At 40.6% G+C, this 24,005-nt stretch overlaps 1 protein-coding gene across 2 annotated transcripts in view; it reads left to right on the plus strand.

The window, feature by feature from the left end:
• ACTN2 (actinin alpha 2) overlaps window positions 1-24,005 on the plus strand; it is a 575,275-nt gene that overhangs the window by 496,714 nt on the left and 54,556 nt on the right. For both annotated transcript variants that reach the window (XM_044059081.1, XM_044059086.1), the window contains exon 18: window positions 11,246-11,392. In XM_044059081.1, coding sequence (XP_043915016.1) covers window positions 11,246-11,392 — 147 coding nt within the window. The remainder of the gene's footprint in view (window positions 1-11,245; window positions 11,393-24,005) is intronic.

Below are 24,005 nucleotides of genomic sequence, written 5' to 3' on the forward strand. Positions count from 1 at the left end.
CATCCTTCATATGCAACCTCCTCTTAAAACTTAAGCCCTGCACCCCTTCTGCTGATTGTCTTCCTGCTGAATTCCTGTAAATTGCAGCTAAAGCCATTGCCTATCCCATCTCCATACTTATAAATAGAACAATCTCAGAAAGCAAAATCCCATCCATATGGAAAGTATCCCATATCATCCCTCTACACAAAGGTGGTCCATCTACTGAACATTCTAACTTTCACCCCATTGCCTTACTCTCTCCAATAGCTAAAATAATGGAGAAATGCATTCACAGACAACTACTTGACCACCTTCTCCAGAATAACTTACTTGCAAGCTGCCAACACGGTTTTAGACCATTCCATAGCACAACAACTGCCCTGCTATCCTTCTCTGACACCATAAACAAAAACCGAAACAATAACACTTTTTCATCTACACTTTTTATTGACCATTCAAAGGCCTTCGATATGGTGAATCATAACTTGCTTATTGACATACTAAAGGTCCAATCACTTGATGCACAGGCATTACAATGATTTAAATCCTATCTGGAAAACCGACATCAAGCCGTACTCTGGGATAATAATCTTTCCACACCACTCCCTGTGAACATAGGAGTAGCTCAAGGCTCTATTTTAGGTCCTCTTCTCTTCTCTTTATTTATAAATAACCTACACACCACAATTCCACAAGCCACCTTCATATAATATGCAGACGATTCTACCTTAATTTGTTCAGCCAAGTCCATAACCTCTCTCCAGTCAATCACCCAATTCGTATTTAACAGTGCTGAAAACTGGTTCTTGCAACATGGTCTCCTACTGAACCCCAAAAAAACTAAATTATTGCTCTTTGCTCCTACTCTTAAGTCATCTCAACTGTACTTCACTGTAACCTCTAACAATGGTACTAACATATCCCCTGATACTACTACCCGTCTACTGGGAGTAACAATTGATAACCACCTTAGCTATGATCACCATTTAACTCTACAATAAAGTCTGTTAACAAAAAACTTGGCACCCTTTACAGAATCAAACCTTTCCTAACCCCTTTTGCCAGGATAACCATTTCCCAGACCCATCTAATTTCTACCCTATTCTATGCCTCTGCAGTATATACCAATCTTTCTAAAAGCAACCTCTCCAAACTCTCAAAATGTTACAATAACATAGCCAGATTTGCCACTGGCACCCCCTTTAGAACCCACCACTGTCACAACATCAAACAACTGGGATGGTTAGAACTGCAGAACCAACTGCTTTGCCAACATCTTGTCATCTCCCATAAGATTCTGTATCATCCTAACAATACCCCAATCCTCAATAATCTGATCATCCCCTACAAAAATCTTACTACACTTCGATCAGCTAATAAGCTACTAGCTTCCACTATTAAATCCAACAACAAAACAGGGGACTCTCTTTTCTCTAACACAATAGGAAAAAGTTGGAACCAGCTTCCTAATGAACTTACCACCCTCACGTCCACTCTTCTTTTCAAAACGCTACTTAAAGAATACCTTAAAACTCACTGGCTCTGTCCCTCCTCTAACCCTGACTAACACCTCCTTCCCCTTGCTGCTCTCTCTATTCTCCTGATCTACTGCACTATGAGTCCTTGTGGTAATGAAAGTATATTAGTCAATAATTTTATTAATTGTTATCTCTCAAATGCTCACTAAATGTATTTTGTTTTAGTATATCCTACTATACTGCTTTGTTTCAAGTCTAACTGAACCTCAATTATAAACCATCTACTGTATTTCTGTCAACTATTACTATATATAATATTGATTGTCTGTGCCTTTGCTTGGAGCTTTTCTCCTCGGGCCTCTACTGAAAATGGACATATATCCAGCTAGACTAGTCTGGTCAACAAATGTAAAATAAATAAAAATAAAAATAAATAAATTTCTTTGTGCCGGTTCCCAAGCCCGGACAAATGGGAAGGGTTGTGTCAGGAAGGGCATCCGGCGTAAAACTTCACCAAATCATTTTCATGCAGACACCAGTAAATACTTTAATACCAGATCGGTCGAGGCCCAGGTTCACAACGACCTCCACCAGTACTGTTAGCCAACAGGGTGCTGGTGGAAATTGGGCTACTGTTGGCCGAAGGAGGAGAAGAGGCCGAAGACATGGCCGAAGACAGGAAGAGAGGAGAAAGGCTAGGAATGTGGTAGTGAGGGTCGGAACTTTGAATGTTGGCAGTATGACTGGTATTGGGAGAGAGCTAGCTGATATGATGGACAGAAGGAAGGTTGGTATATTGTGTGTGCAAGAGACCAGATGGAAGGGGAGTAAGGCTAGGTGTATCGGAGGTGGGTTCAAATTGTTTTATCATGGTGTGGATGGAAGGAGAAATGGCGTAGGAGTTATTCTGAAGGAACAGTATACTAATAGTGTTTTGGAAGTGAAAAGAGTGTCGGATAAAGTAATGTTTATGAAGCTGGAAATTGATGGTGTAATGATGAGTGTTGTTAGTGCATATGCTCCACAAGTTGGGTGTGCAATGGATGAGAAAGAAAAAATTTGGAGTGAATTGGATGAAGTGGTGATGACTGCACCCAAGGGTGAGAGAGTTGTGATTGGAGCCGATTTCAATGGGCATGTTGGTGAAGGGAACAGAGGGGATGAGGAAGTGATGGGTAGGTATGGTGTTAAACAAAGGAATGTAGAAGGTCAGATAGTAGTGGATTTTGTGAAAAGGATGGACATGGCTGTGGTGAATACGTATTTTAACAAGAGGGAGGAGCATAGGGTGACATACAAGAGTGGAGGAAGATGCACACAGGTGGATTATATCTTATGTAGGAGGGCCAGTTTGAAGGAAATTGGAGACTGTAAAGTGGTGACTGGAGAAAGTGTAGTTAGGCAGCATAGGATGGTGGTTTGTAGGATGACGTTGGTGATTAAGAGGAGGAGGAGGAGTGTGAGGGCAGCATCAAGGATCAAATGGTGGAAATTGAAAAAGGGTAATTGTGAGGCGGAGTTCAGGGATGAGTTAAGACAGGCACTGGGTGGCAGTGAAGAGTTACCAAATAGCTGGGTAACTACAGCAGAGCTAGTAAGGGAGACAGCTAGAAAGGTGCTTGGTATCACATCTGGACAGAGGAAGGATGACAAGGAGACATGGTGGTGGAATGAGGAAGTACAGGAGAGTATACAGAGAAACAGGTTGGCAAAGAAGAAGTTGGATTGTCAGAGAGATGAAGAAAGTAGACAGCAGTATAAAGAGATGAGGTGCATGGCAAAGAGAGAGGTGGCGAAGGCTAAGGATAAGGCATATGAAGAGTTGTATAAAAGGTTTGACACTAAGGAGGGAGAAAAGGACCTGTACCGATTGGCTAGACAGAGGGACCGAGCTAGGAAAGATGTGCAGCAGGTAAAGGTGATAAAGGATAATGAGGGAAACATACTCACAAGCGAGGAGAGTGTGTTGAGGAGATGGAAAGAGTACTTTGAGGGGTTGATGAATAAAGAGAATGAGAGGGAGAGAAGGTTGAATGATGTAGGGATAGTAAATCATGAAGTACAATGGATTAGCAAGGAGGAAGTAAGGATAATGAAGAATGGAAAGGCTGTTGGCCTAGATGACACACCTGTGGAAGCATGGAGGTGTTTAGGTGGAATGGCAGTGGAGTTTTTAACCAGATTGTTTAATGAAATCTTGGAAAGTGAGAGGATGCCTGAGAAATGGAGAAAAAGTGTTTTGGTACCGATTTTTAAGAAGAAGGGTGATGTGCAGAGCTGTAGTAACTACAGAGGGATTAAACTGATCAGTCACAGCATGAAGTTGTGGGAAAGAGTAGTGGAAGCAAGGTTAAGAATGGACGTGATGATTAGTGATCAGCAGTATGGTTTCATGCCGGGAAAGAGCACTACAGATGCAATGTTTGCTCTGACAGTGTTGATGGAAAAGTACAGAGAATGTCAGAAGGAGTTGCATTGTGGTTTTGTAGACTTAAAGAAAGCATATGACAGGGTGCCTAGAGAGGAGTTGTGGTATTGTATGAGGAAGTCAGGAGTGTCAGAGAAGTATGTAAGACTGGTACAGGATATGTACGAGGGTAGTGTGACAGCGGTGAGGTCTGCAGTGGGAGTGACGGATGCGTTTAAGGTGGAGGTGGGGGTACATCAAGGATCAGCTCTGAGCCCTTTCTTATTTGCAATGGTGATGGACAGGTTGACAGACGAGATCAAACAGGAGTCCCCGTGGACTATGATGTTTGCAGATGACATTGTGATCTGTAGTGAGAGTAGGGAACAGGTGGAGGAGACCCTGGAGAGATGGAGATATGCTCTAGAGAGAAGAGGAATGAAGGTCAGCAGGAGTAAGACAGAATATATGTCTGTGAATGAGAGGGAGGATAGAGGAATGGTGAGGATGCAAGGAGTAGAGGTGGTGAAGATGGATGAGTTTAAATACTTGGGGTCAATAGTTCAGAGTAACGGTGAGTGTGGAAGAGAGGTGAAGAAGAGTGTACAGGTGGGATGGAGTGGGTGGAGAAGAGTGTCAGGAGTGATTTGTGACAGACGAGCACCTGTAAGAGTCAAAGGGAAGGTCTACAAGAGGGTAGTGAGACGAGCTATGTTATATGGGTTGGAGACAGTGGCATTGACAAAAAGGCAGGAGTTTGAGCTGGATGTGGCAGAATTAAAGATGTTAAGATTTGCACTGGGTGTGACGAGGGTGGACAGGATTAGGAATAAGTATATTAGAGGGTCAGCCCAGGTTGGAAGGTTTGGAGACAAAGCCAGAGAGACACGATTACGTTGGTTTGGACATGTGCTGAGGAGGAATGCAGAGTATATTGGGAAAAAGATGCTAAGGATGAAGCTACCAGGTTCCAGGAAAAGAGGAAGGCCTAAGATAAGGTTTATGGATGTGGTGAGAGAGGACATGCAGGTGGTTGGTGTGACAGAGCAAGATGCAGAGGACAGGAAGAAATGGAAACAGGTGATCTGCTGTGGCTACCCCTAATGGGAACAGCCGAAAGAAGATGATGATGATGACTAAAGAATGACATCAAAAAGTCACTGCTTTGACAGTCTTGGCTAAGATACTGAACAGCTGCATGTTTTGTAATGCTACTGTACCACTTCCTACCGTGATGTCTTAATTAGCTCCTTGCCCTACAGTTAATGTGTCTATTTATTTATTCACCCATTTCCAACTCTTTCCCTTACACTTAAGGCTCTGAATCTTTTCAGAGTGCCCCCATCTCCACCTACTCCTATTTCCATACAATGCTACTGAAAGCATCACTTTTATATATACACTAAGTATGAATTTGAACAATCTCTTCTTCCTCCTTAATACACTGGCTATATAATTAACATCTCTTTTTTTTTAAATAAGAATGGATGCTCTATATGATCAACCATTTACTCTAATACCTAGTTCCCATTCATAGTTTCATAGATACCAGGGATATTATATGGGCCCATAGATGAAGATGATTCATTTTGGTTGAGGTTGTCCTCATTTCTTCCTGTGTTATGGGTGAATGTGAGATGTTACAGAGCCTCTCAATGACTGATTAGGTATCAATGAAGAAGGAGCAAAACGTGAAAAAAGTTTAGAGGTAAAAACATCAGTTATTCTTTCTGGTGAAGCACAGTTGTCCTGTTTGTACCATAAAATTGGTTTAATCGTGTAAAACCATGGCTTTTGCTGTAGCAGACAACTGAGTAAATATCAGGAAAATCCTACTAGGACAGCTGAACTTTATTTTGGGGTTAACCAGAGTCTCTTTAATTGCCCTTGCAAAAATGTAAAAAAGCAAATATTTCGTTTTTATTTATTTTTTTTTTTATTTTGGTTTCGAAGTTTCAAAACTTCAGTCATATGGCCTCGGCGCTATGATAAGTTTTGAAATTTCAGTAATCCAATTAGGGACGCCACAATTCATATATGATTTACTATTTGAAGACCTTCTCTTTAAAAAATGAGAAAGTTTTCCTCTTTACAACCATGGGCATTATCCAGTGATATACAGTGTTACTGTCTTTTGTTTTTCTTGTCCAGTTATACTCACTGCTACTTTTATCTTTTAAGTTTTGGTATTGTTTAGTGCCTGTGATCTCAGTGGGAGCAAAGACGGGTTCATGTAGGGGAAATAACATAATGAATAAAGATGTTTGTTATGGAAATTGTGGATACTACAGATGAAAAAAAGATTAAATGGTTGATGTTGTGATGTGGATTATTTGGAGGATATGAAGTGGTAGATGTTGAGATGGCCCCTACTTCGGGCCAGCAAGGAGACTCAATCCTTAACACTGACTCCAGTGAGGGATGGTCACTAAGAGCAAAGGTGGATTCACACAGTATTTTCAGATGCAGCTCCCTGCACCAAACACTGTTTCCCTTAAGAGCACACAAGGAACCTGCTCCAGACCTGGGGTGGACTCTTTCTCTCCAGACCCACACAAAACTCCATACTGAACAATTTGGAGCTCTGTGTCCCTGTTCCCAGAAGCTGACACACACACACTCTTGGATATTTGAGTTTCACACACACATATTCACACCTGGGAAAAGCTGACACACACTTACTAGCTGTGTCCCTTTCTGCCCAGACTCTGAGGTAATCACGCTGCCACCAGTCAGCTACTCTGTCTCTTCCAAAGGGTACCCAATTATACTGTGTAAAATTAATACTAATACAAATGGTAGGGTGTGACCAAAGCAGCAAGGCTTTCAGGAGTGGCCACAGTGTCACTAAAACAATCTTAAGTACTCTCAAGATGTTAAAAGTATTCTCTACGGAACCAGCTACAATGAAAGGTATTGAAATATTTCATGATAAGTAATAAAATAAAACAATGAGTAAAAAGGTCATATAGGAAGAAACAATTGGTTAAAAAACACAAAAAGAAAAATCTAGCAAAGCTAGACTTTCCATTGTGTGATACCTTAAACCTCTTGTATCAGAAGCAACATGGGATATATGCAAATTACTCTTTAAGGATATCAGGTGTTTCAATTAAATGGCAGTTCTGAATGTCCATGACTTTTTCTTTTACTTTTAAGTCTATTTATGGACAATTTCAGGCCAATAAAGCCAAACCTTCTAACTGTGGACATGCATATTTCTGCCTTCTTATGGCATCATCAGCACAGCATAAGAGGAATGTTTAACTTTTGGAAACACAGGGTTATCATACCCAACTGATATCCATAAACATTAGGCTGTCTACAAAATATCCCAACTAACAAACTAAAACAATGAGTAAAAACGTCATACAGGAAAACCAATTGGTTAAAAAACTCATAAAGAAAAATCAAAACAGAAAACAGGGAATACTGAATATAATAAGCAACAGAGTTTCAACCATATAGATGTAAAAAAATACAGTTGGATAGTTTCTCACAGATGCAGAAAACAATACTAAACTATTCTTACTAAATGTCCCTGACTGAGTAAAGAATTACTGTTCCCTGACTACTTACAATAGCAAGGCATGCTGAAGTGTGCTGAGTGTCTTACCATAGCAAAAGCCAGATGATATCTGTCTTTGTCTGTGTGGCTGTGTGAGATATATATCCAGTCAGAAATCTTCCCTGCCTGGTTCCAATGTGCTGCTGTGAGAGTTCCAAAGAAACCAGATTATGGGTAGAGGATGGCATCACCTCTGGTCACCTGACTCTAGTACAATACACACACAGCTTTGCTAAGATCTGTGGCAGCATCTGAAAGCTGTAACACAATTTCAAACTTTCTACCCTTCCAGGGTTCTCTGATAAACATACACATTTGATCAGTTACAACAGTACAATCTAGTATACATGCATACATTATTTCTGTCCAGCAGGACCTACTGTTGATACATTTTTAACACAAGTAACTTTACAAATATATTTTTAACTCAAATATCTGTACAATTCAATGTGATAGTCAAATAACATTCTTTACAAAACTCCAGCTAGCTATGCTGGCATATGTGCACATGTACTGCCCTACTCTCCCGAGCACAGAGGGCACTACCTCATAAGATCACAGATGTGAGCATGCTTTACATAGCATATGTCGGGGTATGGATGAAGTTATGCAACAGTTGACTGCTGCTACTAAATTGAATGAATGAGTTAAAGTTGTAAGAACAAAAAATAATGAATATAGGACTTGTATTTTAAATAATTTAGCTGTATTATTATGGTGCTCTTTTTTACTTAATTTTTAGGTTTCAGAAATAAAAGCATAGTTGTATAGTTAAAACTATGTAATAAAATCACCCCTGTTCTTTTTGAGTGGGGGAAAGACTCTTTTGGTTGCATTAGAATAGGGTATATTCATTTGCATTTTGGGATGGAGTGGTATATTTGTCCTTGTAACAAGGAGAATGAGATAGCACTGTGATAGCTTTGCAGTGAGGAGAGCTCAAGGATGATGTACTGATAAACATAATTAATGAATTAGACACATTGGTCATGGCGTAGTGGTTAAGTGTTGTGACTGTAGTTTAAAGGGTCCTGGGTTCAAGGGCTGTTCATTTACAGCTATGATGGCTTAGTGGTTAACTACTGTAACTGTAGTGTACAGGGTCTTGGGTTCAAGACTTGCAGAGTCTGTTTATTTCTAGGCTTATATAAGCCCTAGGGCCAATAGCCTAGTACCTACCTATGAACCTATATTGGATGGGAAATAAGAAATTCACCCCGGGGATCACTTTTGTTACTCTACTTGACAGGGGCACAGAAAAAATAATTTTCTTGGGTGGCAAAAGCCAGGGTACCTTTTTGGCTAGGCTTATATAGGCCCTAGGGCCAATAGCCTAGTACCTACCTATGAACCTATGACCATTCCTACCTTGCCAGTACCTTCCCTCAGACTGCACCTCCTTTCTTAAGGATGGCCATACTGGTCACTCCTGGAGTAAATTTGTGGATACTCATCCAGTCACTTTATGTTTAAATTAAGACAGTGAATTGCACTGCTTAACATGCAATGGAAGTTTATTCCAGAGTTTTGGAAGGTGCTGGGTTATAAACCTCTCCATTTCCTTGTTTTATTTAACTGGTTCCTTTTTTTAGTGTTGGTGGAGATATTAGACTTGCAGTGATACTAGAGGTCCAAGATGATTGTGTCTCTAATGGAGCAATAAGCAAGACAGAGATGTCCCCTCAAAAGTCTATGAAAAACTATATAAAGGGATAGAACTTCTAGCCTCTCCAAGGATTTTGGCCCATGTCAGGAACCAGTGTGGGTCTTTCTAATTGTTTGATATGTTTATTGAGATACATCCCAAAGGGGATGCTGTACTCAATAACTGGCTTGATTGATTATTATTATAAGGAACTGATTACCTCTTTAGACTCTGATAATATTTATTTGAAAATACCTAGACTAAATAAAAGGATTTCCTGACAATAGTTGTCACATGATGGTAAAAGAAAAGGAAGTGTCAACCCAAGTGCTTAGGTCCCCAACTATATATTTGTTTTGTAGAGGTGCACTGTCTAGAAGACAGTATGATGATGGGAGGGGTTATCTACCAAAAGTGATGCTGATGGGAGGGGTTATCTACCAAAAGTGATGCTGCTGCAGTTTTTATCATTTAGTTTTGAGCTTAACAGTTGTCTGCAGATTTTGTTAGCCAGAGGTCTTGGCAGTCCGCTTTGACATCTGAGAAGTAAATACCAAAAATGAGAGGTCCCAGCACCCAGCTCTGAGGGACACTACTGGTCACTTTCATGTTTTCTGATGAGGCACCTGCAACTCACACTGTGTGGGTTCTGTCTTTCAGCCAGTTTGCTATCCGTCTTACCATATTCTCATTACTTCCTGCTTCCATGCTTTATTGCTGTCTTATTGTTGTTATTGTTGTTGATAAAGTTACTGCTTTACTTCCACACTTCTGTGCTCCTTTACACATCCCATAACTTTCCATTACAAACTTTCTCCTGTCTAATGTTTCACCAGTTCAGTATGCTTGTCTTATATAATGTTATGCTTCAATTACAGTTACAATTTTTGTATTTCAGTTTATTGTAAATACTGTGTCACTATCATATTTCTGATATAATTGTTCCTTGCATCTCAACATATTATAAAATAGTGTTCCTTTTGCCTTTTGGCCTAGGTTGTGGTCTTAAGACAAGTGCACCTACCCAGTTATATGCATACATACATGCATGCATACATAAATAAATAATTATCATGTTATCTTAACACTGCCATAAAACTCTAAACAGCACTCAACATTCTGCTACTGCCAGATACCTGTTAAGATGTCACATCCATGTGGAGGCATTCTGTGGACTGAATTGGGAACAGAGCAGTGAATGGCAACATAAAATGTGGAGGCTGAATATGATGAACACCTTAAAGGTAAAGGCTATCCAGAGGCTGAACAAAGAAAGAAAAATGCTCTTTCATCTTGTTACAAGTGGACCCTCAGTTTTATCATGTACACAGCTTCTAAAGACAAGATGCTTTTGTGGCATAGAGGGGTGAAGCCCTGACTATGGCCCAGGCAACTTGAGTTTGAATAGTTGCTCAGGTGCCACAAGGAGTGACAGGAAGGATGAGTGTGCTACTTCACGAACCCTGGTGGTGGCCAGGATTCAGAGGTGTTTCCTTTGGGTTAAGGAGTGGAGGGTGCTGGGTAGGCATGTACTCTCTGCATCAGGGGGTGGGACATGAGTTCATTGTAGCCTCTCACTGTCTGCCTGCCTATGTAACTGTCAGCAAAGCAGGAGGATGGGAGTTAGACCATAGGAAACGGTCCCTTATTAGATGGATGACAGCTCATCTGCTGTGCTTATCTCATCTGCTTTCTCAATGGGGAATCTTACTATTAGAACTTGCATAGGGATGAGGGTTCTACTTCCTGGAAGCAGAACCTCTCCCAGTTAAATGGGAGATCTTTCTGGTGAAGAGTATGCTGTGAATCTATTGGGTAGATCTTGCAGGACACATTGGGAAGGCAGAGGGGTCTTGATAGTCAGTCATTAGGGAGAAAAAGAGAGGACAATGTTTCTAAAGTGAAGTCAGAATAGTATGACATGCAAATAATTGTAAGATACATGAAACAGTTCAAGTTGTTGAAATGCATCTCCATGATTTATCCAGGTTACACATAATCCTTATTGTATATATTGTGGTTCATTTATAAATTTAGTGCTCATCTACAGTCAGTGGTTATGTTAATAAATCCTGCATTTTTAAATTTGACAAAACACATGAAATGTATAACTTTAATCGTATTTTTATAAATACAGCTAACTGACAATTCTGTATCTTTTGCAGCACATCCGTGTTGGTTGGGAACTCCTTCTAACAACAATTGCTCGAACAATCAATGAGATTGAAACTCAGATTCTCACCAGAGATGCAAAAGGCATCAGTCCAGAACAGATGAATGAATTCAGATCATCATTTAACCACTTTGACAGGGTACAGTAATCATTTTTATATTTCTTATATATCAGTCTAAATAGATCATTTTCCTGAAAGATTGTTTTGCAGACTATGCATCATCCTAGTGCTGAAACCTTTGATGACAGTTGTAGTGCTGCATTCCACACTACCCCCCCCCAAAAAAAATGCTTGTTTATATATTTTTTTATTTAAATAGTATTTACTAATGTTTTACAAAATCTAACAAATACACTACTAACAATTATTTACATAAATACTTGTTAATGTTTGGCCCTTTGATTGCTTTTATCTTTTGTATCAGTAATGCATGTAATGCAAGACAAGTGCAGAGAAGCACTGCAATATCTTTAATTGCTCCACCAACACTTCAAGATGATTTTGAAGCATACATAGCATGTTATTATTTTGGTAAATATTTTTGCATCAGTTACTATGCAACACTATCGATATGCCCCACTGCTGTCCATGGGGAAAGGATTACTAGTGGCAGTCCATATTCATAAACAGCATCTTCCTCCTTCTGTTATAAATTTTAGATGCATGCATTCTGCAGGTATTTTGAGGTGGACGTGATGTGAATGGGTTATCTACTCACTTAATTACAGCACGATCGCATTGTATAAAATGCACAACAGTTGTGCTAGTCAGCAGCGTAATTTTGAAACTTACGTTGGCACCACTGTGAGCCACAGCACTGCCATTCAAGAGTACCAGCCTTCTAAACATATCCCACTCCAAAAAGAGGGAGCCACCACTGATCCTGGGAACTATCGCCCTATTAGCCTGACGAGCCTGGTCTGCAAGGCCATGGAACATATCATCATGGAACTCATAAACAAAGACATTGGTAGCCTCTAAACTCTGGACCCCACCCAGTTTGGGTTTGTGAAAGGCAGATCAAGCCTTCCGAACCTGATTGACTTCTTTGAGGCAGCCACCAAAGCCATAGATGAGGGTAAGGTGGTTTACACAGCCTATCTTGACCTCGCCAAGGCTTTCGACACCATCCCCTTTTCTGGAATTATAGCTAAACTCACTAAACTAGGTATAAATCCCTACATCACAAGATGGGTTCCCAACTGGCTCAATGACAGAACCCACACTGTAAAAGTTGCAGACTCCAAATCTGACTTCAAACCAGTGACAAGTAGAGTACCACAGAGTTCAGTCCTGTGACCTCTCCTGTTTGGTATCTACTTCTCTGAAGTACAGGCTAACACAGAAGGCCTCTGGCTAACGAAGTTCGCAGATGACTGCAAACTAGGAGCCATAGTCGAGTCCCCAGATGATGTGGACATCATACAGAAGGGCCTCACTGAGACAGATGCCTGGTGTCAGAGGCATGGCCTCAAGCTCAATGCCAGAAAGTGCATTGTCATCCCCTTTGGTAAAAACTCTGTACCCATGAACTACCACATAAACAGCAGTCTACTTAATGCCGAATGTGTGATAAGAGACCTTGGGACCCAGGTGGACAGTAGTCTCTCCTTTGATAATCACATCGCCACAGTAGTCAGGATATCCTTCTATGTGGCACACCTCATCACAAAAGGGTTCTCATCCAGGAAGAAAGAGGTAATTGTTCCCCTCTACTCAGCACTCATTAAACCCATTATAGAGTACAATGCCCCTTTTGGAATGTACCTCACAAGACATCTGCATCAGCTGGAAAGGCCACAGAAGTACCTCACAAAGAGGATTACTGGCCTCAAACTGATACCCTACACTGACCGTCTCAAAAAACTCCAGCTTTACTCTATAGCATATCACTTACTCCGAGGAGATCTCTACCTAATATATAAAGCTATGTTAAACCCAGAGCTGTTGGACATGCTACACCTAAAGAGATCCCAACTCATCCAAGCTACACGCTCTAGGGGCCTAAACCTTGTCACCACAATAAACAGGGACATGCTGGAGGGATAGATTCCTGTCCCAGAGACTTCCTATACTCTGGAACAAGCTACCCATCTATGTCAAGCAAAGCCGTAGATGAGGGTAAGGTGGTTTACACACACTATCTTGACCTCGCCAAGGCTTTCGACACCATCCCCTTTTCTGGAATTATAGCTAAACTCACTAAACTAGGTATAAATCCCTACGTCACAAGATGGGTTCCCAACTGGCTCAATGACAGAACCCACACTGTAAAAGTTGCAGACTCCAAATCTGACTTCAAACCAGTGACAAGTGGAGTACCACAGAGTTTAGTCCTGGGACCTCTCCTGTTTGGTATCTACTTCTCTGAAGTACAGGCTAACACAGAAGGCCTCTGGCTAATGAAGTTCACAGATGACTGCAAACTAGGAGCCATAGTCAAGTCCCCAGATGATGTGGACATCATACAGAAGGGCCTCACTGAGACAGATGCCTGGTGTCAGAGGCATGGCCTCAAGCTCAATGCCAAAAGGTGCATTGTCATCCCCTTTGGTAAAAACTCTGTACCCATGAACTACCACATAAATGGCAGTCTACTTAATGCCGAATGTGTGATAAGAGACCTTGGGACCCAGGTGGACAGTAGTCTCTCCTTTGATAATCACATTGGCACAGTAGTCAGGGTATCCTTCTATGTGGCACACCTCATCACAAAAGGGTTCTCATCCAGGAAGAAAGAGGTCATTGTTCCCCTCTACTCAGCACTCATTAAACCCATTATAGAGTACAATGCCCCTTTTGGAATGTACCTCACAAGACATCTGCATCAGCTGGAAAGGCCACAGAAGTACCTCACAAAGAGGATTACTGGCCTCAAACTGATACCCTACACTGACCGTCTCAAAAAACTCCAGCTTTACTCTATAGCATATCATTTACTCCGACGGGATCTCTGCCTAATATATAAAGCTATGTTAAACCCAGAGCTGTTGGACATGCTACACCTAAAGAAATCCCAACTCCTCCAAGCTACACACTCTAGGGACCTAAACCTTGTCACCACAATAAACAGGGACATGCTGGAGGGATAGATTCCTGTCCCAGAGACTTCCTATACTCTGGAACAAGCTACCCATCTATGTCAAGCAAAGTTCCTCATTAGCACTCTTCAAGAAAAATCCTGATGAGTGGATGGGAAATAAGAAATACACCCCAGGGATTACTTCTGTGGCTCTGCTCGTCAGGGGCACAGGAAATTAAATTTCTTGGGTGGCGTAAGTCAGGGAACCTTGTAGACTAGGATTACTTAGGCCCTTGGGCTGATAGCCTAGTAGCTACCTATGAACCTATGAAATAAATCAGCAACAGGCCAGTCTATCACATGTTTTCTGCAGAACTCTCCTCTCCATTTTATAATAAACTAAAACTGATGAATGTGCCAAATTCAAATAGTAACTCAGACACCAGAAATGCTATCCAGGGTATTGTGTCTAACTTATGAAGACATAATTTGTAGCAACTATTAAAGTTCTGGGTTATACACTCATGTATAGGAACTAAGCTGCAAAATGGAATAAAAATATCCCTGTGATCCAGCCGTCTGTCCATCTATTCATACTCTAAACCACTTGTTCTGTTGAACTCATGGTGGTAGCAAGTCTAGCATGGTAGATCAGACTTCCCTATCTGTAATGATACTGTCTAGTTTATCCTGTGGCATCTCCAGCAAGCTAAAAGATATAATCCTCATAACCTGTCTTATATCTGTCCAAGGGTCTGCTGTCAGTGGTGCATGCCTGGTAACCTTTCACTGGAGATTCCCATGAGGTATACACAAAACATGCGCAAACCATCTTGGCTGATTCCTTTCAATATAAGGAGCAGTGGTCATACACAAAGAGCTTCTCTGGCTCTCATGCCCACCTAACATTTCTCTGTAATAGTGCAGTCTTAGACTTATATATATATATATATATATATATATATATATATATATATATATATATGACATTTCGCCGAAAATCCATTTCACTGAAAATTCTGACATAGGGTCCAAATCGCGGAAAATAGTACTGACAGTGTATATGCCCTTTTCCCTGTATATGCCCTTTTCCCCAACTGTAGTGCAATCTTGGAGTGAGAATATTAATGTAGGGTGAGGGGGTGTAGCCCCCCAGCTACTCAGGTTATAAACTACTTACTTACCCTTTTAATAGGGACTGGACAATATAAAACAATACTAGACAATATTAAACTGTACCGGGTGGGGGGCTACACCCACCCACACCCCTGTTGTGAGGGACTGTGCCCCCCACACCACCCCTACTTTAATATTCTCACTCCGAGAATGCACTACAGAATTTTCGGCGAAATGACACTGATCCATATGTGTAACTGCACACAGTTCCCCACATGGAGTGCAGAAAGACTTACACCCATACAAAAATGGCTATTTTCACCTATTATCTATTTTTTGGTGTAAAGTTTACAATCAAGAGAAGTTATTTTGACTGATAGCTTTATCTGTTTATATTTTTTGTCCCCACTGTCTGTGAATCATCAGTTCCCTCCTGGTCTGTTGGCCTATTTATCACCATCACCAAGACAAGAGTCATCTGGAATAGGCCATCATTTAGACAGCCATTAGGGGTGGTTGAAGATTTTTACTGCTAAGCCCTACTTCCTACATGCACCTAGCAAAGCCTGGGGGTGGCATAATGATTAAGAGTTTGGTTATGACATTTGGTTACTGGCTAGGCTTGTAGTAGTTTACAGACTGATAGATTAGAATTTACTTATGAACATATGAGAAAACATGCAAAAGGCTTAACTGCAGAGACCACCTCTCACTTTTGTAAGGAGCATAACAACCAAGCAACCCTGCTCCTCACCCTAAAGCACTTAGTGTTGGTTTCCCCCAGTCTCCACAAGGGAAATCACACCGTCTTGTGTACCTCTGAGTGCATAAAACTTTCCCCTTTCCCCAAGACAGGTGAGGGTGCCACACCCCTTCACTGTTTACCTCCCTGCCTAGCTTCTCCAGCGCTGTGGCTGCTAGTCAAACCCAGGTACCTAGGTTGTAGTCTGTGCTCCATCCCTCTTGGTCATTGAGCATAGCCTGATTTGTACATTTATTGATGGACTGGTCCTATCAACAGCTTCAGTTTGTTGAGCTCATTGTATTGAGTATTACAATAATGGACCAGATCCATCTTATTAACAAATGCTATTTCTAATTTAGGATGTGGATCTATTAATACTGTTCCAGAATTGATCAGTATTTTTGAGTAGTAGATGTGCAGTAGTATATAAATACTGCCCTTTCATTGCCTCCTGGTTAGATTAAAGGAGATAATTGTATTTACAGAAGAGCAAAATGTTATATAATTATGTAAAAATAGCTTCTTACAACAAAGGCCATGATGATTTTAACTTGGTTCTGGAAAGCAGACAGTGACATAAATAGCTCACGTTAACATTTGATCTGGATGTGCAGCTCACCAGTACAGCACTTCATTAATTATTTTCTCATCACCACTACTAGCTATATTTGTATATCAGTATGTCAGCTGATTTTATTCTCTTTTGCTGAAGCAAGTATGGCTGAGTAAAGTGCAACACATGATGCTTAAAATGACAAACTTCAAGAATATCACATCTCAAGGAAAATATTTCTGAGTTGAGATGACGTCATAACTGATGGTTAGCAGGTATGTGTGCGTGCTAATCCCCATATGAAAGGGAACATAAAACTTATATATTTCTTTCTGGAACTACTTCCTTTTGAAGAAATACTTTTGCTGTTCCTTGCTTCAGTATTCTGCTGACTGCATTTTGACCCATATTCATATTTCCGATGTAGCGTGACTCACAGTACTGTCAGAGTTGAGTGTGATTCCCTCCATGCCTCCCCTTATCTTTTACAAAAAGCCATAATTCATGCATTCGTATTTTAAAAATAAACTTTTCTTGACTCCCTGTCCTTGATTTAATGAATATCACACTATTTCACTCTGGAAATTTCAAAGTGAGTAGTAGTATTCATAACTATTGGCCACAGAGGAGAAGTATGCTAGAGTTGAACTCCCCAGCTATGATGCAGTTCAGACACCTACATAATTAGAATGCCTTTTAATCATTTCAATTTACTTTGTCAAATATCAGTGAATTGCCAATTCAAATGTTAGAACACATGAGAAGACCTGACACATTTGGTAGACTGTATTTTGTGGCACCGAGCTGCACAGCTTACAGAGTGCTCTTTTAGGAAACTGCTTTCCATGTTGAAGTGAATGGCTGCAGCATGGCTACTAGCTGCACAGCCTTGACAGAAATTGCATAGTATGAATGGCTTAGTCCAGTGAGCAACGTGCAAGTGGTAATGTTGTCCATATATATGGGACTAATTTAATTAGGCTGTGCCCACAAGATACTGTATTTACATGCTGCTCTAAGAAAGTCAGAGACATGCAGTGATTCTTTCAAAGTGATTTTTAGCTGGAGTACTTTGTGAGACTGCACAACGTGGCCTTGCATCAGAACCTAGCTAGAGCAGGGTAAAGGGGAGCTACCCCAAGAGTAGGGTGTTAGGGGCGCGATCGTCAGATCTGTTTTTTTTTTTTTATTTTTGCTTCTCTTCTCAGAAACATGAGGGTGGAACACATAGCACCTGGTGCTCTTCCTTAGGAGAGAAAGGAGGAGTGCTAGGTCAGACAACGGACCTTTTCTTTTTCTTTTTTTTCTCCACATCTTAGTGTTGTGGGACTCCAGATCAGGGAGGGGTACCGGGCACCAGATAAGCCAGCTGCAGCTCTGCCTTGCATCATATGCAGCTATTTATAAAAACTGGCTGATGTCCCAAAGAAAATAATATATGTGCATATGAAAGAATTAATTGTTCGTCTGACAGTATGGTTCAGGAATAAAGACAGCACCTCTAAGAGCATAAGCACAAACTTTAATTATTAATTAAATATGTTTTTAAAGAACAGATCAGATCCTGCCAAATCCCTAAATCCCTGGTCATAGGTCTAAAAGTATTTATGGGAATAAGAATGTTTCCATATTTCACATTTAAGCAAGAATTGAGATATATATACAGGGGAAAATTGGGGTCTTCATACCATAAGTTTCTCTACGACATGATAGGGTTTAGAATTAGCATTTTAACAAAAGACACTGTTGCATATGATAGGGTTTAGAATTAGCATTTTAACAACAGACACTGTTGCATATTTGTCCTTAATGTATGATAACTGTAAAATGCTAATGAGTACATAGAATCCAGATTTCTGATTTACTGCTTATTTTACTCAAAATTGCTTCTGCTCCAGTACGGTACACAGCCAGCATGCATGCATTTACACATTCTGTGCATGCCAGAATTGCAGATATGCATCATTCTTCCTCTTTTACAAAAAAATGGCAACTCAGGGATTCAGAAAGGGTTCATATAACGGGAAGCCTTTGCTTGGCAGTTTTTCCCATCACACTAAACATTTCTGATAGAGAGATGGTCCTAACACTGAGATATTTTCCTGGTGACCACCTCAGCACAGATGACAGTCTCATGGTCAGAGATACGTGATAATATGACAGTCCAGGGGGAGTGAATAATGTTAAATAGCCATGTGTTCTTCTCTAGAAATGCCCACAGCTCCCAATTTGATTGTCACTTGGTTGGGTAAAATTTTATTAGGAGAGAGAATTGATCACCATAATAAGAAGGCAGTCAGAGCAACCACTCACTTACTACAATGGGAATACTCATGCTACAGGTAAGTTCATTGTAGACGTGGAGGTGGAGGGTGTGTTAGAGTGGGCGTATATGTGTGTGTGTGTGTGTGTGTGTGTGTGTGTGTGTGTGTGTGTGTGTGTGTGTGTGTGTGTGTGTGTGTGTGTGTGTGTGTGTGTGTGTGTATCTGTAGGGTATAAATAAAGCTGCATGAATATGTGTGTGTGTGTGTGTGTGTGTGTGTGTGTGTGTGTGTGTGTGTGTGTGTGTGTGTGCGTGTGTGTGTGTAAGCCAATATTTTTGCCAACATGATGCATGGCCCACTATAGACATGAATTGCTTGGTCAGGTCTGACAACACCACTGTGTTGATTCAGACAGAAGCTAATAAGTAGAAAATGAGGTCTTTATATCTGTGGCCATAGTTGTCTCTGAATGGTATTTTCTCTCTGTCGTCACAATTAACCAACCTGCATTGGGCAATTAGCAGGAGCAGTGAGCCATTTTCTGAATCTAGGGAGAGTGTAATACACAATGTGTACTGGAAAACGAACCTCAGTTTTAGTGCACTTTATCCACAGTGAGGTAAAACAAAAAAACAGTATAGTTCTCATTCTATGTCATTCAGCGAAAGAAAACAAAGTCTTACATTTCTTTCATTTCTGGCTTAGGCTTGTCTCTGGTTCTACTGTAGACAAATGCACATCCACAATAAGTTCTAGGTATGCCACAAACAGGGTACTGGTAAGCCTACAGGTATATCCACAGGGATCTTCCTGTTACTCCAGGGTTTCTTCCAGTCAACAATTTGGCTGATACTGTCCAAGAGTCCTTACTCTTTGTTAGACAACTCACTCTAAATGAGAGAGAAACATCTGTGCCATTTTTGAGATAAAGCTCCTGCTTTTAACTTCATCACAACAGGTCATACAAATAAGTCTCTGCTGCTGCTCCTTCTGTTGCATGCTGTATCATAATGTCTAGTGAACACACAGCACCATTAACATCATACCAGATTGCATGGTATATACATACTAGACAAAAAAACTGCATATTAAATAACAACAGCATTTTCATAGCAAAGCCAGAAAATTTTAATAGCCTTGAGCGTCCACTATATCACAATACATCTGAAGAAATGCTACTGTTTAATATCGTTTCACCTTTATATTTTTGAATGCATTAATCTTTTATCTCAGGTCAACATTACTATATTTGAACTAATGTCTTTGGATGTCAGTTATATGTCATAACACACATACCATTTAACTAGAGATAACATTATTGTCTTTAAATCAAGGTTATTGAACCATATCTATATATCTGTAAAGACTTCATATAATCAAAAGTTCATAATGTCAAACATTTACAGACAGCAGAAGTGACTGAAACTCTTTTGATTCCTTTAGCAGGCACTTGTTTGTGTGAAATTGCTGCAGTATGGGGATCAGGGAATTTGTCCTTTCTCTGCTGTTGTGCAGTTCCACAGTTAGTATATATAATTAGCAAAGGGTGTGGTGAAGCAGGGGAACTTGCCCTGTGTAAAAAAACATAAGTTTTGCAAGGTTTTGTTTTGTGATTTTCAATTTTGATCATTTGGATCAATGCTTTTTCATGCAATTTATTTGTATTTCAATATTTCAAAGAACATATATATGTGTGTATCATTTCTTTAGAAGAGGGAGGTTGGCATAAGGGCTAGGAGGCTGATACAAAGGTTAAAGCGTTTACCTCACAAACACAAGGTACACCATTTGATTGTCAAAAATGGTAAAGTGGCTAGGCTTTAGGCTTAAAAATGACCCAAAAGGTTAGCTTAGTATTTAACTTGGTTTCTTATCTCATTAAACATTGTCTAGGAGCTTTGCAGTGATCATTCGGGTCTATATCAGTTTGTCGAATAGTCTATTCAGCGAATGACTATTCATCGGACCCACTTAAGTGAAAAGTCATTTTAGTGAATGATCGTTTCAGGGAATTTTTTCACAGGGAAAGAAAGTTGGCCATCATCGAGAATTTTCCCCTTTCCTCACTGTAGTGCAATCTCGGAGTTGGTATATTTAGTTGGGGGGGCACAGCCACCCACATTGGGGAGTGTGTGGGTAAAGCCCTGCATTTTGCTGAGTTTTAAAATATGTAGTGTTTGTTATGGTCAGTAGCTGGTCCAGTAGTTTTTTTTTTCCCTGTGAAAAACTTCACTGAAATGATTGTTTGCTAAAATGGCTTTTCACTTAGGTTCATAGGTAGGTACTAGGCTATCTGCCCGAGGGCATTTATAAGCCTAGCCAGAGTGTGTCGGCTTTCACAGCTCCATTGATTAATTAACTGATCCTCTGTCAAGTAGAGCCAATGAAGTGATCCCAGGGGTGTATTTTCTGTTACCCATTCACTCGTCAAGGTTTCTCTTGAAGAGTGTTAGTGAGGGGCAATGCCTGACGTAATTTGGAATTTTGTTCCAAAGCATGGGGAGTCTCTTTGACAGGAATCTATCCCTCCAGCATGTTCTATTTATTGTTGTGGTGAGGTTTAGCTCACTAGAGCGCGTGGCTCGCAGTGACTTGGATTTCTTTAAGTGGAGCATGTCCATCAATTCTGAGTTGGAAATGGCTTTGTAAGTCAGGCAGAGATCACCTCTGAGTAAGCGATATGCCACTGAGTACAGCTGGAGTTTTTTCAAGTCGGGCTGCATAGGACATATGTTTGAGGCCAGTAATCCTCTTGGTGAGGTACTTTTGTGGTCTTTCCAGCTGTTGGAAGTGTCTTGTGAGGTACATCCCAAATGGGGCATTGTACTCTATGATGGGTCTATTGAGTGATGAGAAGAGGGGCACTATAACCTCTTTATTTCTAGATGTAAACCCTTTAGTAATTAGATGGGCCACATAGAAGGATTTCCTAACTACTTTGGCAATATGATTGTCAAAGGAGAGATTACTATCTACCTGGGTCCCCAGATCTCTTATTACCTCTTCTGTATTAAGGGGGCTGCCACCTATATGGTAATTCGTGGGTGTTTTTTTTTCCCAAATGGGATGACTATGCATTTTTTGGCATTTAGCTTGAGGCCATGACTTTGAAACCAGGTGTCCATCTCAGTAAGGCCCTTTTGGAGGATGTCCATGAAAGCCGGAGAGTCAATTATGGCTCCCAGTTTGCAGTCATCAGCGAACTTGGTTAGCTACAGTCCTCCTGTGTTTGCCTGTACTTCTGAGAAGTATATGCTGAACAGTAGGGGTCCCAGGACTGAGCCTTGCGGGACACCACTTGTGACTGGTTTAGAGTCGGACCTGGACCCCACTATTCTTAAGTTAAGTTAAGCTATACCTAAGTGAGTTCTAAGAATAGTCATTTGCTGAATAGACTATTCGACAAACTGATATAGACCCAGTCAGTCATAAGCAATAGTCATTCTTCATTGCACATTTTAATTCCATTTAGTAATACTGTTACTTAAATTAGCAGACCTGGTCCCTGAGGAGGTAGCTGAGGGTGAGAATGACTGGAATTTTCATAGATTCATGGGTTTATAGGTGAATACTTAGCTAACTGCCCTGAAGGGCCATTTTATGCCTAGCTGTATTATCTTATTTGGTGTTCAAACTACCTGACCATGATTTTTATTCCTATATTTCCCATTTGTGAATAAATGTTTCTGAGGTCATAATGCTGAGCAGTGGAAGAGGATCCTGCTGCAGGATAGGGCATTTAGGCAAAGCCTCTATCCATTAGTAGCCTAGGGAGAAGTGCTAGGGTAAATTTCCTTATTCTCATCATTTTATCTAAGTTGCGTTTGACTAGGAATGGAGTTTTACATGTCTGCTCCACTGGAGTGTTATCTTCTGGGATAAATACTGTCCTCTCAAACCAGTCTGTTTATGTTGCAGAAGAAGTTAAGGTCTCTAGATCAGGTATTTTTGATACTATTTGCCATCTTACCTCTCTTGAGGAAGAAAAGAATTCTCAGGTAGGGTTACACTCTACAGGGAGACCAACAGCCCAAGCCCTGCTGCAAGTAACTGGGAATCACACAGGCAGATTGCCAATGGACAAGTTCTGCAGTGATGTCACTGAATGCAGGGTATGACATAGGACTGTGGGTAGGACAAAATAAAAAATGCAAACTACCAATGGATGATGGCCTTCCTCACTCTGACTCATGGCCTGGCTGGTATCATGGCTACAGCCAGCCAGTGGGGAATACGAGTCAATGGAGTGAAGGTGTTTGATGGTCAGGACAGGAAGAAACAACAAACTAAAAAATATACTTCCCCATAGATTTAGCCACTGAGGAAAGTTTTCAGGACTCAGGATAGCATCTCTGCTGTCCCTTGGGCTTGAAAGCCTGACCAGGTTAGGTTCGTGTGGGGTGCCCTCTATGGGGGATCCCATGGCTGCTGCATTTCTGTCACAGGGCCATACTCTTTTGTCTTTGGTCACTTACCCCATTCTGGTCAAATGTCTGTAATGTCATCCTTTGTGATCTGAAACTCTTTGCTCATCACATTTTGTAACTGACTGATGTCAGTGGTCTGTGAGACATCTTGGTATGCAAAACTGGTCAGATTTCTACGTCTGGAAACAGTTCTAGTCAACTGATCCATTTTTCTGCTATCGCTAGTCTGGTCATATGTATGTGTTAGGGTTAGGATATAGGAGGTTACATCCACAATGCACATGACAAGCGTCCATTTATACCTTCTTGCACACTGGATGCTTTTTTCTACTCATTTGTCAGGCTAATGACCATACACCAGTCATTTGCTGAATTGTTTAAATGGTTTGCATGTCTTCACAAGGTGCAACTCCTTGTATTAATGGTGTAATTTTGGGACCCAGTCCTTGAAACATTTTGGCACATTTGCCATTTGTCATCCTTAAAGTTTCTAGCTGTCACTATGTAGCTTACAATAATACTTATCAGTTTTACATCATGTATATGCTGTTAGTGAGTAACCTGGAATGCAACTTTCTGTTCAAGAACAATATTGTTGATAGAATATTGATGGTTCTATGTGCT

The sequence above is a fragment of the Protopterus annectens genome, chromosome 1.part2 (genome assembly GCF_019279795.1).
Source record: "Protopterus annectens isolate FY-2018-M chromosome 1.part2, PAN1.0, whole genome shotgun sequence".
Lineage (NCBI taxonomy): Eukaryota > Metazoa > Chordata > Ceratodontiformes > Protopteridae > Protopterus > Protopterus annectens.